The sequence below is a fragment of the Nematolebias whitei genome, chromosome 9 (assembly GCF_014905685.2).
Source record: "Nematolebias whitei isolate Nwh7 chromosome 9, NemWhi1, whole genome shotgun sequence".
Classification (NCBI taxonomy): Eukaryota; Metazoa; Chordata; class Actinopteri; order Cyprinodontiformes; family Rivulidae; genus Nematolebias; species Nematolebias whitei.
This window is the reverse complement of record NC_056506.1, coordinates 26,910,570-26,929,535: the sequence shown is the minus strand read 5'-3', so window position 1 is coordinate 26,929,535 and position 18,966 is coordinate 26,910,570. Positions and strand designations below refer to the sequence as shown.

The following is an 18,966-nucleotide window of genomic DNA, read 5'->3' as shown; positions in this document are numbered from 1 at the left end:
AAAACAGCTGAAATTAGCTAAAAGTAGCTGAATTATTATTATTATTATTTTTTTCAAATTTGCACAAGGAAGCTGAAAGAAGCTGAACCAGAACAAAAAGTGAAAGGAGCAGTATGTCGTGATTGTAGGTTTTTAAGGTAGAACCCAAGGATGCAGGCAGGCCTCGGTCGACTCGGTGGTAAAATAAGAAGACACTTTAATAACACAAAAATAAATGGCTGTCGAGGCAGCAAAACTTACACGTAGAAAAATCACGAGGAGGCACTCAGGAAAACACTAGGGACTCAGGAGGATTATCAGAAGAATACAAGACGATGCCCAGACAAGGAATAACACTAAGACACAGACTTATATACAAACACTGATGAGGACAAAACACAACACACCTGTCAGGCTCACAGGTGTGGGAAAAGGGAAATCACATGAGAGGAAAGAGAACAGAAACAGGACAGAGACACACCACTAGGGGCAATATCACCACACAGTAAGATTGTAAACAGGTCTAAAGGATGGAAAATGAGCATAATTCATTTTCAATTAGAAAAAAAGTGGCAGAAAAGGCTAAATATTTCAAAACGTTAAAGATGCACCAATATTAAAAGTCATAGCAGGATTGTCCTGAAAGAGCTGAACGTTTTGATACATTGCTCAAATAGCTTAAAAACTGTGGGACAAGAATTGTGCCCAAGACGTACGGAATAGTTAAAATAACAAGAAGTTGGAATAATAATAAATATTAACATGACCACAATAGTGTGAATGCTTCATAAACATTCACATTATTAACAATGTTGAGTTTTCTAATGTCGATTAGTGGCAGACATCTGGAATTAGGTTAACTCCAAATGTTAATCAGTTCAACATAATTAACACTTGTTGTGGCTTGTGAGATATTTTGCCAACAGACAAACAGTATTGACCCTAGAGATAATGCAAAAGTTTTAAACAAATTTCTCACCATTTGTTAGCACTCTGAAGCTGAACTGAAGATGTCTCAGCTGGTAACTCACCAAATTTAGCTCATTTTCTGCTAAATTCATGCATAGCCAAAGTTATATCTTTTTGTTTCAAGCTGCTCAGATTTGATGTGTTTTACTGACAACAGTAAAAGTGTAAATTAATTTAAGAGTTTTTACATCACAGCTGAAACAGGAACTAATCTGTGAACAATGATGTTTGCCAGTTCTACAGCTGAAATTAGGCATTTTTCTTCTTTACATGCTGTTTTTCTGTTTATCTCTGGCCTTTATTTGTGATCATTTCATGTAGAAGTTAAATATCTTAGTTATTTGCTGCATTCAAACATGCCTCATTGACTTCCTTTAAAACCCCATGTAAACAGATTGTAAAAAAGAAATATTCTACTGACTGTACAACAATAGAAGAAATTCAAGAATTACCGGTAACTTATATTAGGAAAATAGTTGAGTTTGGTGGAAAATAGTAAAAATGTAAAATTTCTTCTTCGTGCATTGATTTATACTGCAGAGATCACAAATGTGGTGTTAGTAGAAGTCAATGAGACATTTTTGACTGCAAAGATGCAGAGGGAGGATCTGACATAAACTAAAACAATCAAATCTACTTTACTGCTAATGATTGACATGTCCAGGACTCTCTTCACCACCAAAGCCCCACTTTCCTATTTATAACATTAAAAATAATTCCATTTTGTGTTTTTGTAATAATTTATTTATTTTTTATTCTTCTGGCTGCTCCCTTCATCAGGGTTTAGCAAACTAAGTCACATGAAGACTTGGCAATTGTTTCCTGACGCAACCACAGACCACTGAGCTACCACAGCCCTCTGTGTGGAGCAGAGAGCTGCTATCTAGGGTGCTCAGGGGAGCAGATGGTGGGGTTTTGGGGCCTTGCTCAAGGGCCCAGAGTGGGGCAAATGAGGGTGGAAGCAGGTGTGAGTGCTTCACCACTCCTACCCACATTTTGATGTTGTCGTGAGAGTTGAACCAGCAATCTCCTGATCACAGGCCCACCTTTTCTAACCTCCGCGCCACCGTTTTTGTAATAAATAATGATATACTTTAAATAACTGAACTGGCATTTAAAGGTTCAAATCCTGAAATGATTGATGTTTGATAGTTTTGAGCAAGTTTTGAAGTTGTTTGAAAGATTTATGAAAACTTGTTTGATGATTAATTATCAGGTTTTTTTTTTATGTGTGTACATTTTTGCCACAAAGGTGCCAGAGGATGCAAAATGCATCAACACAGGAAAAAATACAAAAGACACCGAGCTTCAAAACTTTTATCTAAAAAGAAAGGTTCTTTCAAATGTTCATGCACGGGTTTTATGTATAACACATGACAAAAGAAAAAAAAATAATCTACCAATAAATAAAATATAAATATATATTACCGGTATATTTAAATTTAAAATACAACTTAAAATCTAGTCCCCCTTGAATAAGGACAACTGGTCTAAAATCTTACCATGATGCAGGATGCTGGGTCTCAGAAGGTTATATGCATATATTTTCCATCCATCCATCAACTTTACCCGCTTCTTCTTTTTCGGGTCGCGGGAGTCACTGGTGTCCATATCCAGCAGTCACTGTGCATGGGGGGGCACCCTGGACAGGTCTACATTCCATCACAGTCAAACGAGACCAACTCTCTCACTCACACCTAGGGACAATTTAGAGTTACCAAACAGCCTAACATGCATGTTTTTGGTCTGTGGCAGGAAACCGGAGTACCCGGAAGAAACCCACACATGCATGAAGAGAACATGCAAACTCCACCCAGAAAGGTCCCTGACTGGGATTTGAACCAGGGCAACCTGCTCGCTGAGAGGCAGCAGCTCTACCAACTGCGCCACCGTGCTGCCCCATTATATTTTTTTATTAACATAAATTTAGTGGAGGATAAACTTCAATAAGTTATAGTGAAAGTGCATATCTCAATAAATAATATCAATGTAAATAAATAAATAAATAGCACAAAAGTGGATTTACATATACAGTATATTAACTGCCTCACAGAAAGAAGGTTCTGGTGCAAGCCCGGTTCAGGCCTGAGGTCTTTCTGTGTGGACTTTGCATGTTCTCGTGTTTACATGGGTTTTCTCCAGGTACTCCAGTTTCCTCACACAGTCACAATATATATATATTTTAGGCTGCTGCCAGGCCTCCCTTGAAATAGAGATTTGTGATCTCAATGGGATCTCAGATAGCCTTGTTAAAAAAAAAGTGATTAAATTCCATTAAAACAACGAAATAACTTCTATATGTCAACAACATAACAAATCACCCATTGTTCTGGCTTGGTTTTGGTGTGCCCCCCAGGATCTTCACCCCCACATGGCCCCCCAAATAGAAGAAAAATAAATAAGGAGATATATATATATATATATATATATATATATATATATATATATATATGTACACCGGTATTTATTTATTTATTATTAATTTTTCCAGTATAAATAAAGATGGGGTTCAATTCAACCTTTATTCATACTGTTCAACTTAGTCCGGGATACAGTTAGTCCGGGATACAGTTAGTCAGGGATAATCTAATTAGCGAGCAGCAGCTTAAGCAGTTGTTGTTCTGGTGGCAGCTGTAAAACTGTTTTTCGTGTCCCGTGTAAAAAACTCATGAGTTTGTGTGATATTTTCGTGTTTTCTGTCCCTCATCCTCTCCGGACGAGCCGCCTCCCGGTGCAGAGGGCGGTCCAGCAACAGCACCATGATCCTGCTAGCTGCGCTCAGGCTAGCATGCTAACAAACACTTTCCAAGATAGCACAATGAACAGTATGAAGTATTTTAAACTTAAACCACTGAAAAACATTGACAGCATCATCGGGAGCTAGGGGTGTCTTTTCTCCCCCTACAGCAGTCGCTTGCATGGACTTTACCATAAAGCTAACGCGGCAGCTTGTGAGTTCCCGAGCGGGGCACGGATGGGATTAAGTCGGCTAGCCGCGGCTAATGACGGTGCTAGCTCCGCGGCTAACCGGTTGGCGTTAGCTTTCTAACTCAGGTAGTGTTGTGCATTTCTTTATTTTCCTTTAGTTGTTCATTTAAGCACATACACTGTTATTCACACAGCACACTGCAGCTTTGTGTCCATTAATGTAATCACGTCAGACTAAAATGAGCTGTTTGAGGCGACATTTATATAATGCAAATTGTTGTTTTGCTAGCATATTGGATATTTGGCTCGCTGGGAAACAACACCTAAGTTAAATAACAAAGAAAAAAAATAGATAAATCTTAACAGCAGCTAAATTCAGACAAGTTCACCAAACTGTCAAGCCCTGACTTATTTCTCTGTGTTGATTACTTTAAAACAATGTGTGGTTTGAGTTTTGTGAGCTAAAGGTTGTTTACAAGATGATTGAAGTGATTTCACTGGAAAAAGTTATCAGATCATCGCAGCGCCTTCATAACTTCATAACTTTATTAAGACATTGTCATAGCCTTAGTGTAGTACAGTTCAGTTCAAACGACATGAGCTGGCTCATTTACTTATAGTTTTATTGCCAACTACCAGTAAGTCCTCTCAAACAAAGATAAATCATTAATCTTCTTTATATAAAACACTTTATACATTGGAGTGTAACTCTTCAGTGCTATACAGAAAATAAAATCATACAAAACATAAAAAGCAACAAACAAAATTCACACACAGAACAATTTAAAACAGCAACAAGATTAAAAATAATGAAACCGTTGAACCTGTAATGAAGACGCTAACTCATGAAATTTCAAGTACAGTATAGATAAGATCAAATGAACTTTAGGCCACAAGTGGCAACATTACACAATGCATTTATGACAACAAGCACAGATGCAAGATAACAAGGGGAAACAACTTGCTAAATATTTTAAAACGAGTACACGCTTACTTCAGCACTTGTTGTTTAGTGTCTTTATAGCAAAATAAATGACTTATTGCACTGGTTAATTTACATCTTGAACTTTCTTGATGAAAGCAAATGAAAGTGAAACATTGTCATATCATTCACAATCTTTTGTGCTTCTCTACAGAGAGTTTTTCATATAATGTCTGAAGGTAAAGATGTTTTTTTTTTTATCTTAAAAATCTTTTTACCTGTATAAAGCCAAGCATTCCAGTTTTAACTGGACAGGCAGACAGGCCACACTCTCGAAAATCACATTTATATAATAAATAAAATAGAATACATGAATTCTAACATCTAAATATTAGTAAAACCAAGACACACAAAAAAAGAGAAAAAAAACAACAACAACAACAGAAGTTTAAATAACGTTACTATTTTCTTCTTAAAAATAAATCCAGAGTATTTAAAAATTAATAACAAGAGATCAAAATAAATTACAAGTATTACATTTATTCAACTTAGAGTCAAACTAGATGTATGTCAAATAAAAACACAACTTACTAAATTCATGAATAAATAATTATACTTAAAGCCAGACTAGTCAGATGAGTCTTGAGTTTGTTTTTAAAATCATCAGCGCTCTCAGCTGTGCTCGGAGTCACAGACGAGGCCCAGAATAAGAAAATGATGCCTCAAACTGGCTTGACCTCAAATTTGTAACTTTAGGTAAAATCAGAACATCATTTCCAGAGTAACCTCATGGGTCTGGGTTATAATTTGCTTTAAAAGCTTGAAAGAACCTTTCTGTTTGTTTTAGTTAGCTTATTCCCAATCGTTTTGTGACAAAGGTTAAATATGGATATGCTAAAGTTCGTCTACTTATTATTATGCCCTGTCAGTTTGCAAAAAATTACTGTCATTTTTGAATCCTTCCACACTAGACAGAGGTACTGGTAGTTATATAATTTTGTTTCTTTCTCACAGTTGGCTGACGCTGCTCTGCTAATTACCAGGCTAGATTTGCTGGCACAACCATGCCTCCCAGACCCTCCTCAGGAGAGCTATGGGGGATGCACTTGATGCCCCCCAGCATCCTAGTGGACTGCCTGCTGCCAAATGGCATGATTCTCACATTGGAGTGTCTCCGAGAGGCCACGCTCATCACGGTCAAGCATGAGCTTTTCAAAGAAGCCAGGAAGTACCCTCTTTGCCATCTGCTGCAGGAGGAGAGCTCGTACATCTTTGTCAGCGTCACCCAGGAGGCAGAGCGAGAAGAGTTTTACGATGAGACAAGGAGACTGTGCGATCTCAGGCTGTTTCAGGCCTTCCTCAAAGTTATTGAGCCTGTGGGCAACAGAGAAGAGAAAATTCTTAACAGAGAGATAGGTATGCTCCTGCGCCTCCTTTTTACTGCATTATACCAAATCATTGTTCTCCACAGTAATGTAACAGTTGCTGCCCTTATCCTAGTGGAAAGCAATAATGTGGATCGTATACTGTTGAATATATTACATTATTTATTAAATTAATTTTAACTTTTTATTCTCTTTTGTAGGTTTTGCTATTGGAATGCCCATATGTGAGTTTGATTTAGTGAAGGACTCAGAAGTGCAGGACTTCAGAAGGAACATTTTAAATGTTTGCAAAGAAGCAGTGGACCTCAGAGACAGTAACGGAGCCCACAGCAGAGCTTTGTATGTCTATCCTCCAAATGTAGAATCGTCAGCAGAACTTCCCAGGCACATTTATAACAAGCTAGATAAAGGTAAGATGCCTTACTTTTGTTGTCTTTATTGTGTTTTGGACAATTCCACGCTGGTGATACAAATGTCTAATCCTGTACTAGGCTCCAGAGGACCAGATTGAACTTTTTTGGATTTTTCTACCTGGATTATTGAGCATGCATCAGGATGTACTAGGCTTGGTTTTTGAGTTTGCAGAAACTTACTGGGGGCAAGCAAACTTGGCTGGCCTGCCATGTTCATTTGATTTAGGTGCAGGATGGTGTTAGGCATGCAGGAATGCAAAGTTCCCATAAAAATACCTGCTCCATAATTAGCAATGAAGCTAGTAATTAGCAGCATGCCAAATATGTAGAACTTCAAGTGTGTGTATATATTTACAGTATATAAAACCTGAAGAAATGGGCAAACAAGCCACATTCACATGAATGATCTTTTTTTTCAGTTTCATATCACAATCTCAACTAACTATTTGACTTTGAATAAATAATTAATTGCTCTTTGTCATGTATGGGAGGGCATTACTCTCGTCAGTCACTGAGTACATTACAGACACCAGCAAGACTAGTTGTGTTGACGCTTTCTCTTTTGATTTGATTAAGTCGAACATAGGTCTAGTCATACCACATGACCTAAGATAAGATAGAACTTTATTGATCTTGCAGGAAATTGTTGTGCCAGGGTTTCAATACAAAGGAACAAACACAAGAAATCACACAAGATAAAAAAAAAAACAACAGAATATAAAAATACCAACAATTAAGGTCCAAAACAGGTTAGGAGCAGACAGAAACATTTAAGTGTTTATTGTGTGCAGGATTAATTTTATTGTCCTATGTGTAGAAAGGGGGAGGAGTTGAAAAGTTTGATAGCCACAGTGAGGAAGGACTTCCTGTGTTGTTCTGTGGAGAACCTCGGTGGTCTCAGTCTACAACTGAAGGTGCTGCAGTGAGAGTCCAGTGTGGTTGCAGGGTGTGTGACATGTTGTTCAGGATCTGGAGCAGGTTCTTCAGCATCCTCTGCTCAGACACCTCTGTCAGAGACTGCCGGTCCACTCCCAGAACTGAGCCAGCTCTCCTGATGAGTTTATCGAGTCTGTTGGCATCAGCTTTCTTCACCCTGCTGCCCCAGCACACCACAGCGAAGAAGAAGACGCTGGAGACCACCGAGTGGTAAAACATCTGCAGCATGGTCCTGCAGATGTTAAACTATATAGATTTTAAGGTTTGTAGAAACTTACGGTTTCATTCATCATCCTCTCTGGATGATGGAATACACTGGTGAAGATTCTCAGTCATCCAGGACATGATAAAATCAAGACAAAAAGTTCAAGACAAAACAACTGGACTTTATTTGTTACTGAAGACGTTTCGCTTCCCAACCGAGGTGCTTTCTCAATTCAAAGAACAGAGAGTGTGGGGTTTTGAGTTATAAAGCTGAACACCTCAGAACTAGGCTTGTTGCAATAAACAATAAATCAATTAATCGCATGATAAATGAAAATTATCGACCTCATTTTCATTTATCGGCTTTATTGTTTCTTCTTGCCTCTCTTTCTACTGAAGACACTGGATCACAAAAGGCTCAACTCCAGTGCTCTTCATTGATCCCTCGCTTTCTTTTAAAAATCCTTTTAACTGTCCAAAATCGCGTCTTTGAATCGTTAAAAGCAGCTAAGCTGAGAAGCTAAGCTACGAGTTAAGCTAACAGCCCGACCTCGGGGAAAAAACTTCCGTCTTGTCGAAGCTCCAAAATTCACAGTTGAAATCTGTGTCTTTGTGTAAAAAGTTGTTTTTCTCTGCAAAAAGAAGCTGAGAACTTGTTTGCTGATTTTTATTAAAAGCTTTGTGTGAAAAGTGCTATGCTAAAGAGCTCAAACCACACTGAGCGTCTGCCATTTTGAGAACTGAAAAACAGAAACAAGAGACAGCTCATGTCACTCTTTACTAATTATTGTTAAATTTCAAACAATATTATCATTTATTGCAATAATTACTGAGACAATTAATTGCCCAGCAAAATTTGTTATCATGACAGGCCTACTCAGAACAGAACACCTCACCAACTCAAAACTCCACACTTTCTTTCTTTGAATTGAGAAAGTTCCTCTGATGAGAATCAAAATGTTGTCCGTTACTAGATAAAGTCCAGTTGTTTTTGTTTTGAACTTTTTTCTTGATGATGGAATAGTACAGAGATGGACAGGCAGAATTGTGATGTTGATGGACAGACTGACAGATGAAGCCAGGCAGGAAGCACCATGGACTATGGTGTTTGCAGAACACATTAGCCCCTTCTCCATGGGCGTGGCTTTACGCAGCTCGCATCGACTTAGCATCAGTCAAATGTGTTTCCATTACCTGTTCCTGCTTGGTTTTTGGAATCATCTCAGTCATGGTTCCAAGCGAGTGAGGAAGCGATTTTGACGTCGGCGAACTGCATCCATTGATTAGGTTGACATCACTGTATGAGCCAAGGTAGTATTTACAAACTCCTCCTGAAGTGCCATTTTCAATCTGATCGTTGAGTGTACATGTACATTGCTGAAGTGGAGAGCTGCAAATCAGGCTATTCCTTGGTCGAATGATGAGGTGCAAACTTTTTTATTAATTTTGTCAAATGAGCACATACAGCGTGAGCTCGACTGAGATGTTATATTCTAGCATATATTCTATATATTCTAGTTTCCCCTAGATTACTGGCTTTGGCAGGGCGTCTGTCAGACGAGGGGATAAGAGAGCTGAGCATTACATAACTGATGTTGTGATTGTTGGTGGGGGGTTAGCAGAGTGCCAAGTTATCAATGCTAGGTCAAAGCCACATATCCTGTGGCGACTGGTCCTTGGCAACAATCTCTGTTCCCTGACGGTTAGCAGAACTTCAAGATTCAAGGTTTTTTATTGTCATTTACATCACATATGGTACATGTGGTGGAATGAAACTACCGTCGTATACAGTGAGGAAAATAAGTATTTGAACACCCTGCAACTTTGCAAGTTCTCCCACTTAGAAATCATGGAGGGGTCTGAAAATGTAATCTTAGTTGCATGTCCACTGTGAGAGACATAATCTAAAAAACAAATCTGTAAATCACAATGTAAGATTTTTTAATAATTTATTTGTCTTACTGCTGCAAATAAGTATGTAATTTTCAAATGTCATTCCGTTTTTTTCTAATGTGATTCAAGCCACTTCTGCTAGAGCCACTTCCGCTTCTGCCACTTCCGCTTTGGCTTAATGTGATTCTGCTTTTTCTAACGTGATTCTGTTTTTTCAAATGTAATTCCATTTTTTCTAATGTGATTCCGGCTACTTCTGCTTTGGACACTTTCACTTTGGCTTAATGTAATTCCGTTTTTTCAAATGTAATTCTGTTTTTTCCAATGTAATTCCATTTTTTCAAATGTAATTCTGTTTTTTCAAATGCAATTCCATTTTTTCCAATGTAATTCCGTTTTTTCTAATGTGATTCCGTTTTTTCTAATGTGATTCGAGCCACTTCCGCTTGGACCACTTCCGCTTTGGCTTAATGTATTTCCATTTTTCTAAGGTGATTCTGTTTTATCAAATGTAATTCTGTTTTTTCTACTGTGATTCCGGCCTCTTCCACTTTGGCCACTTCCGTTTTTTCAAATGTTGTTGTGATTTTGTTGTTTTTGTTGTGTTTTTTTAAATGTCATTCCGTTTTTTCAAATCTTGTTCATTTACACCTTAGGGCCACCATACTTTTGTGTGACTAACTTTCTCCTAGGTGTGAGTGTGGATGGTTGTTTGTCTTTTTGTCTTTGTCCCAGTGATGGAGACTTGTCCAGCATGTCTCCTGCCTTCACCGAAAGGCAGCTGAGAGGGGTTCCATCTTCAACTCTGACACTGATTAGGAACAAGAGAGACATAATGGATGGTTTAATACAAGAGAAACCATAAATATTTAAACATAAACCATTATTTCTTTTATGTTAATCTTAAGTCAAGTAATAACATTCAAAATTCAGTATATTTTGTAAGTATATTTGTAGACAGTTTGTAGGAATTAACACATTTGTAACACTGAATCAAAATTAGAGCCCGACCAATATGGAAATTTTTGTCTATCGCCGATACAGATTTTGGGAGGAGAATACGACCTCTAATAACCAATATAATGGCTAAAAATGTTTTAGCTTTGTCCACCCTCAAGAATATAAGAAAACATCGAGTGTTGAGGAGCTTGTTTAGCACTTCTGTTAGCAACCATGAAGCTAAACAAATCAGATCCATGCTATACGTAATCCCACAGTAGGTTTACAAATGGTGCAGTGGTCATAAAAACAGTCTTCCTAATGTGCATCCACATTTTCTATCCTCCAATATTCACCTTAAAGTTATCAAGTGTGTTACATAAATATAAATTAAACAAAGACACACCCTTCCCTGTTCATTGTTTAAACAGTCAGTCACATATGGTGACGGTCTAATTAGAATTGACCACAGCAGCTTAATTTTTTTCTTTGCAGAGAAGTAAAGATTTCAGACAGACGAAATCTTCATTGAGGACGACAAAGATAACGTTACTAATACTGAATGTCCTCACAAACTGTACGCTCAATCCGACACGACTGGTTGTTATAACTACTGACAACGGGGCTAATGTCGTGAAGGCTGTGCAGCTGAACGAACACTAATGTTAGCTCGATAACCTTAGAGGCTCATCGCTAATGACAAGCAGGTTGGAGGATTGAGGTGAATTTATTATTGTTGATTTTTTCATTTTATTTTACAAATCAGTTAAAATTAACTTATCATACTCTGTTCAGCAAAATACACCACACACAGTATTGCTCCCTGCTTCATCTGTGCTGAACGTCAAAAGTGAAATTTAAAATGAACGGTCATGACTTGAAAGTAGTCTTCATGCGCCCTCTGCTGGATACAGTGTACAATTACAGCTGGTTGCCAGCAATTTAGGGGTGAAAATTAGAAGTGCTTATATCGGCGCATCATGGGACCCAAACACCTGTATCGACCTAAAATATCGTCCCCACCAACATGTCGGTCGGCTCTAATCAAAGTACACCTTGTTCTTAATAATTAACTTCTGTAACATTTTTAAAAGAAGCTTGTTAACAGTAAAATTTGAAAAATCATGCCCGGTTTGTACTAATCATAGTCTTTGTAACACTTCGGAAGAGTTCTTACTCATGTAGAAACAAAATATAATTTATGTAATATAAATAAAAACGGACAATATATAATTGAATTATGTCAAATTACTACTGATCCTTGAATCTGCAGCATTTTTAACTAATCATCATATCTTTTACACATCTTTTACTATTAGTTTTTAAATAAATCACATTATTCATCGCTTCTTTCAAGACTTCCCCATATGAAAATGCTTTTTTTCTTTGTTAAAATGTTTGCAGCTCTAAATGAAGCTTCATTAGCTTATGGTGACTTTTGCACTGTCCTTGTGGAGAAAGTTGGCTGTTTGTTCAAAGTTGCCTTTTAACTCCTGGCATTTTTCTGCCCGTCGTCCGCTGCCAGACTGGTAGTTAGCATTAAAGCTAATGTGATTGGTACTGGTAGTGTCGTTTCACATTGTGGCGTTTCGCTGTCTGCACAGTGGCCTCACAAATGAGACAAGCGCACTTGTCTTTCACAACTGTGGAAAAAAGCTTGCTTCTTCACAGTCTTTGTGAAAATAATGTTTTCTTGTTTTTTTTTCTGCCATTTCCCCCTCTATTCTGGAAGGTAGAAATACCTTGTAGCTGCACTGCTCGCGAGTCTCGGCAAACCGGTCATAGTACATCCGCTCATGATTCTGAACTTTAACCCCAGATAAGGTTGCTACACTGTATACAGAAATAATTTATTTTTCAGTTGTTTATTAAGTATTTTAATTTCAAATCTACACCTATACAAGTTTTATTGTATAAATTTAAAATAATTTAAATACGATTTTGAATGGAGGGGACAATTGACAGATGGATTGGTGCAGCGTCTACAGTACAGTTGTCCCTCATTTATCGAGGGGGATCCGTACCCTGAAGACCTGCGATAAGTGAAAACCGCAATGTAGGAATAGCAGTACAAGTAGTAAGTAGTACCGGTAGTTTATATATATATATATATATATATATATATATATAAAGGTGTTTTAAACCCTTCCCACACTCTTGCAATATTATAAACAATGTTTCTAAACTCTAAACGCTCTAAAAGAGCACAGAATGTCATGATTTCAGCTCTCTGCCTCCTCTGCTCTTTGCCACCTGCAAGTGCTCTTTGCCACGCCCACTTCTCTCGTTACAGTGAACAGCTGATCAGCTGCAGCAGGAAGTTTAACCTGCGGTATGGGCTGCACAGAGGTGAAGGAGGAAGCTTTTTCTGCAGCTCTGGGCTGCACATACAGTAGGTGCAGCAGGTGCTAAATAATTTAAAATAATTTATTTTAAATAAAAATTTCATGCCGATTGTGCGGCTCATCCATCAATCAGTCAATTGTGCGTCATGTCCAATCTTATTTTGAAAAACCGCCATAGAGCGAGTCCACGATAAACGAACCTCGAAGTAGTGAGGGACTGCTGTATTGCGGACTCTGTGTCGGTTTGTTGTGGTGAAGAGGGGGCTGAGCTGTAAGGTGTAGCTCGTTGTTTACTGGTTGGTCTACGTTCCTACACTCACCTATGGACACGGACTCGGTTTAGTGAGCGACCGAACAACGAGCCCCCACAACTCGACTTTGGATAGAGCAGAAGATAATGGATGGAAGGAAATATGACAATTAGGCAGTGCTCATTGATGACAAGTGCTATTTTTAGAACATGCCCTGCAGGTAACTCGCGGTCAGTGCAGGTGATCAGGTGCCCGTGACCCCTGATCCACATGTTTCCATTTACTTGCACAGTAATTGGTTTTTGATTGGTTTTTGACACATTTCTCATAGAAACATTAAGAAATTCATGTAAATCCTGAAGAAAAAAAATGATTAACACATTTTATAGTAGCTGCAATATTAAATGTCTGATCAATTTGATTGATAGGTTGGTTCTTGCCACCTGCGCAGCTACTTAACCAGTAATTTTAGTGCTGTCTATAAGCCAAATGTAGGTTTACTTTTTTAAGGTATTCTTACCAAATTAAGAGGAACTCTACGTGTAGGAACTTTTAGAAATTTGCCAAATAATATTTTCTACTAAATAAAGCCAAATGTCAATTGTCCCTCAAAAGTTGCCACATGTGATGAAACCAATTTAGTTCCATGGCCTGTAAGCAAAGACTAAAGCTCCTGTGACAGTGTGGGTACCACCACACAAACCTTTCAATTGACATTATTGAAATACAAAGTACTGAAACTCGCCTCATTTTGACTGCATTTGTTTGTTTGAGCTCTAGTAGCATTTGAATATGATTGTTTCTCATGAGTTAGAGCAGGGGTGTCCAATCCTGGTCCTGGAGGGCCACTGTTGCATGTTTTCCCAGTTTCCCTGCTCCAACACATCTGATTTAATAGCTGAATTACCTCTTTATGTGGTGCAGCAGCTTGTTAATCACCCATTGATTCAAATAAGGACACCCCTGAGGTCAGAGCATTTAAAGCTGAACGATGAACTGAACCACATTTAACCTCTTAACAACAAAACATCTAACACGCTTCTAAAATGAAACAAAACAAAAACGAAACAACCCCGCTCCAACGTTAACTGTGAAGCTTCCTCCTTTTCTTGTCATGTGTAGATGTTCACGCGCATCAGTGACCACACGATTAAGGAGAGCAATTTGTATCCAGCTGTGTTAACATCATTTGCCATCCTATGCCACTGATTTTTTTTTTTTTTTTCCTTTTGTTATTTGCCGTAGAGGAAATACTTCTATAAAAAAAATTAAGGCTTGTCTCCACCTCCGACACTACATCTATTTAATGTTCAGTGTAATTCTTTTAATGCTTTACTTAACGCTTTTGCCATGGCTTTTTGGGCACGGGGTGGAAGCTTGCTGTGTCTTTATACAGTTTGCATTTTTATTTATGGTACAAGGTGATCCATGTGGCACGTGCAGCTGCACTCTGTTCCATGTAAATTGGGACGTATGAAGGAAAGGTGTGCAGAGACATGCATGCGGATGGTTTATATCTGAATAATTTTTGATCAGCTGCACACTCTTTCATTCATGAGGTTCCAGATATTAAGAAGATTCTAAAATTATTCAACTTTATCAAGTATTAAAAAAACACACCAGTTTCCAACTTGTCGTTTTTTGAAATTAAATTTTAATTCAAAATAAAATAAAAATAAAAAACTGTGAAAAATGTTTGTCCACCCTTGCTGTCTTCATAGGATTTGAGCGGCAAAGTCATACACGTGATTGACCAATCATCATTGGGACCACCTTTATCAAATAAATGTAGTTTTTGTGAAAACCAAATTCAGCACCTTATACCAGCTGTTAAACATGATGGTGGAGGGCTGGTGATTTGAGCTTGTTTTGTGGCCACAGGACTTGGACGTTTTGCAGTGGACCATGAACTCCTCTGGAGACCAAAGAATTTTAGTTCCAAATGTGAGACCACCTGTCCGACAGCTGAAGCTTGGACCAAACTGGGTCACGATGCAACAGAACAATGATCCTAAACATAGCCGCTAATCTACATTAGAACAACTCAAAAAGAGACTAATCAAAGTGCTGGAATGGTCCAGTCAAAGTCCAGACCCTCAGCCTGATTGAAATGCTGCGGTGGGATCTTTAAATAGCTGAGCAGAAACAAATGTCAAATGAAAAGAATGGGTCAAAATTATTCCACAATCATGTGAGAGACTGATAAAGTTCTACATAAAGCCACTTGACAGGTTCTCGGATCCTGGTAAAGAGTTTGGACTTTGTTTATCCACACAGTTTTTTTTTTCATTTTGTGCTATATCTTTGTTAATTAATAGTGACAAGGTGGAATAACATTTTTATTTCATCTTATGCCCTGGAACTATAAGAGTGGACAGTTTTGTGACTAGTCCAGGCAGATGTAGAGGCATTCAACATGGGTATAGTAATTTGGCTTGCATCTTCTCTGTATGAAAGACAAAACATCTTATTTTCTTCTCCTTAGGTCAAATCATTGTGGTCATTTGGGTCATCGTTTCACCCAGCAACGACAAGCAAAAGTATACGTTGAAGATCAACCATGATTGTGTGCCAGAGCAGGTGATTGCTGAAGCCATCCGTAAAAAAACACGAAGCATGTTGCTCACCCAGGAGCAGTTGAAGATGTGCGTCCAAGAGTATCAGGGAAAGTACATCCTCAAGGTCTGCGGCTGTGACGAGTATCTTCTGGAGAAATACCCCATTAGTCAGTACAAGGTACTCTTCTTTACAGCTGATAAGCCTGTAAAGAATACCATTAACTCCAAAATGTCACAGTCTGAACCATTTCAAAATGTTGATTTGTCTTCAACAGTACGTACGCAGCTGCATCATGCTGGGGAGAATGCCCAACTTGATGTTGATGTCTAAAGACAGCCTATATTCCCAGCTGCCCATGGACAACTTCACCATGCCGTCATATGCTAGGCGGATATCCACAGCGACACCCTACATGAACGGTGAAACAGCCACCAAGTGTCTTTGGACCATCAATGGAACGCTGAGGATAAAGATACTCTGCGCTACTTATGTCAATGTAAACATCAGAGACATTGACAAGGTACAGCTGCAGTATGTCACGGCTCATCTGTGACTAAAGCCTGCTATATACTTCCAGAGACATAAGATATCTGTTCTCGCTTACATGGTTGTGAGATGTTCTTTTTTGTGTAGACATTTTATACTCTTAAGAGAAACTACAGGAGAGTACCCCTCAAAGCCCTGTCAATGAAGCATCTGTCAATGAAGCACAGGCGATGCAGAATGAGTCCCTATGCTGCCCAGCCGAGGTGTACTCCCTCCCAACTAGCATGAGAAATGCATGTGTTTTTGTGCTGACTCCTCCATGCACAAAAATTGTGCTGTCTCATTCCACAAGTTTGTTAAATATCTTTATAATATTTATTTGACTATCTTTATGAATTTTGCAGTAAGAGTCGTAAAGAAGTCTGTATTTTCTAACAGCCTCGGCCAACTGCTCCTAAGTGAAGTTGTTGAATCAAAACAAGAGCAGTGTAATTTAACTGTTTTTCCACATAAACACACAACTCCCATCAATGAAAACAGATATCTTAATGTCTTGCAGAGTATAAATCAATAGAAATATTTTCTTTCTGTAATTTCACAACTACGTACCTTTTTAAGTCACGAAGGTGATGTCTGTCTTTGTCTGTCCCTGTCCCTAAAATAAGGATGTTTTAATCACCTTGGTTGAACTGTGCATAAATTCTCTGCTCTTGTTGTGACTGTAGATCTACGTCAGGACTGGGATTTACCATGGTGGAGAGCAGCTGTGTGACAATGTCAACACCCAACGCGTGCCTTGCTCAAATCCCAGGTAGAAATGTGAAGAAAGCATTATGTTTAATGTGCTGGGATTTCAGACACCTTTTTAATCTTGTCCATTTCCTGTTGATTTCAGGTGGAACGAGTGGTTAAACTACGATATGTACATTCCAGAAATTCCCAGAGCTGCCCGACTCTGCCTCTCCATCTGCTCTGTGAAAGGAAGGAAAGGAGCTAAAGAGGTTAGCAGTGAAATACAGAAATATCACATCTAAACTGTAATGTTTAAAATGTTATGGTCATGAACAATACAAGGCTGTTTAGTCAGAATATTTTAAAGATCTTGTGGGATTATGCTGAGAGTCAATCTATAACCCCAAACTAGGAAAAGTTAAGAGGGTATGAATAATTATGATACTCATTCATACTCGATCAAATCAGATTCATGCTAAACAAAGTCCCACAGTAGGTTTACAAGTGCACTGGTCATAAAAACAATTTTCCTAATGTGTGTTCACATTTTCTATCTTCGACTATTCGCCATAAAGTTATCAAGTGTATTAACATAAATATAAATTAAACAAAGAAACGCCCTTCTCTGTTCGTTGTTTAAAAGGTCAGTCGTGTATGTTGAAGGTCTAATTAGCATTGGAGGCAGCAGCAGATTTTTTTTCTTTGCAAAGAAGTAAAGACTTCAGACAATCAATGCATTTCATTGAGGATGACAAAGATAACGTTACTAACACTGATATATATATCTACGTAAGATTTATTGTTCTGGATAACGTTTTATAAGGCAATAGCTTATGCTAGTTATATAAATGTTAGCTTGCTAATTTGAGAGGCACGTAGCTAATGACAAGCGAGTTGGAGGATTGAAGATAAATTATTATTGCTGATTTAATTTACAGATCAGTTAAAATAAACTTACCATGCTCTCGCTGTTCAGCAAAATACACACAGTATTGCTCCCTGCTTTGTTTATGCTGAAAGTGAAAGTGAAACTTAAGTGAACGGCAGTGACTTGAAAGTAGTCTTCATGCGACCTCTGCTGGATACATTGTACAATTATGACTGGTTCCAGCATTTTAGGGGTGAAAATTTGAAGTACTTATACCAGCGTATAATGGGACAATTATCACCAATACTGATAGGTTCCCAAACGTTTATATCATCCTAATTTATCACCCTACCGTTATACTGGTCGGGCTCTAGTACAATCCTTTCAGATCCAACATTTTTCAGTCAGATCATCTGGACAGTTTCTTTTTTTCTGCTGAAATGTTTCGCCTTCGATCCAGAAGGCTTCATCAGTCAAGGAAACACACAACAAATCTGATTCTTCCCCCAACAGCTTACTCCAAAGTGGTGTAGTAGTAACGTACGGACGTACGCCACCAACTGTAGTAGTACATATACGAGATATATATGCATACTTTTCACGAGTTCCTCATCTTTCTGACTGTGTAATGTCGTGCATTGAATTTTAACAGAAATGCGAACGAGAGACGTTATTATCTTTGACCCATCAAATGAATGCGGTCATTTATTTTCAGAATCAAAGTTTAACATCAAACATTTACATTAATTTGGCAAAATATGAAAATAATAACAGACAAGTTTCACAAATAATGAGCTTCAATTACGCGGCGGTGATTGAGGACTTAGCTTCAGATATTTCTAAATACCTGTACTGAATTTAGGAGAAAGCAGAGTTTAAGATGGAGATTTATCTTACAGAGAGATATGTGAGGGAATTAATCTGTTATGACCAGAACGTGCACGCTCCATCAGATATCAGCTGGCCTCCGGTACACTTAGTCGAAAATAGAACCCTCTACCTGGTTGACGATGGAATCAGCGTCGGAGTAGGTTCCTTTCTGACTCTTTCAGCATCTCCGTGAGAACTGCCAAACCCTCAGAGAGTCGTACGTGGTGTTCAAACAGAATTATAATCCCAACATCGTCACTGCATTCTGTATTCCAGCGGAAGCACTC

The 18,966-nt window shown here is 38.3% G+C and overlaps 1 protein-coding gene across 1 annotated transcript in view; it reads left to right on the top strand.

Moving 5' to 3' along the window:
- Positions 1-3,823: 3,823 nt before the first annotated feature.
- The window catches only part of LOC119414520 (phosphatidylinositol 4,5-bisphosphate 3-kinase catalytic subunit alpha isoform), a 33,063-nt gene continuing 17,920 nt past the window's right edge, over positions 3,824-18,966 (top strand). Inside the window, exons 1-7 of the mRNA XM_037681616.1 lie at positions 3,824-4,002; positions 5,813-6,214; positions 6,384-6,593; positions 15,650-15,900; positions 15,998-16,243; positions 16,935-17,020; positions 17,105-17,210. Of these exons, the coding sequence (XP_037537544.1) occupies positions 5,863-6,214; positions 6,384-6,593; positions 15,650-15,900; positions 15,998-16,243; positions 16,935-17,020; positions 17,105-17,210 (1,251 nt within the window). The 5' untranslated portion in view covers positions 3,824-4,002; positions 5,813-5,862. The remainder of the gene's footprint in view (positions 4,003-5,812; positions 6,215-6,383; positions 6,594-15,649; positions 15,901-15,997; positions 16,244-16,934; positions 17,021-17,104; positions 17,211-18,966) is intronic.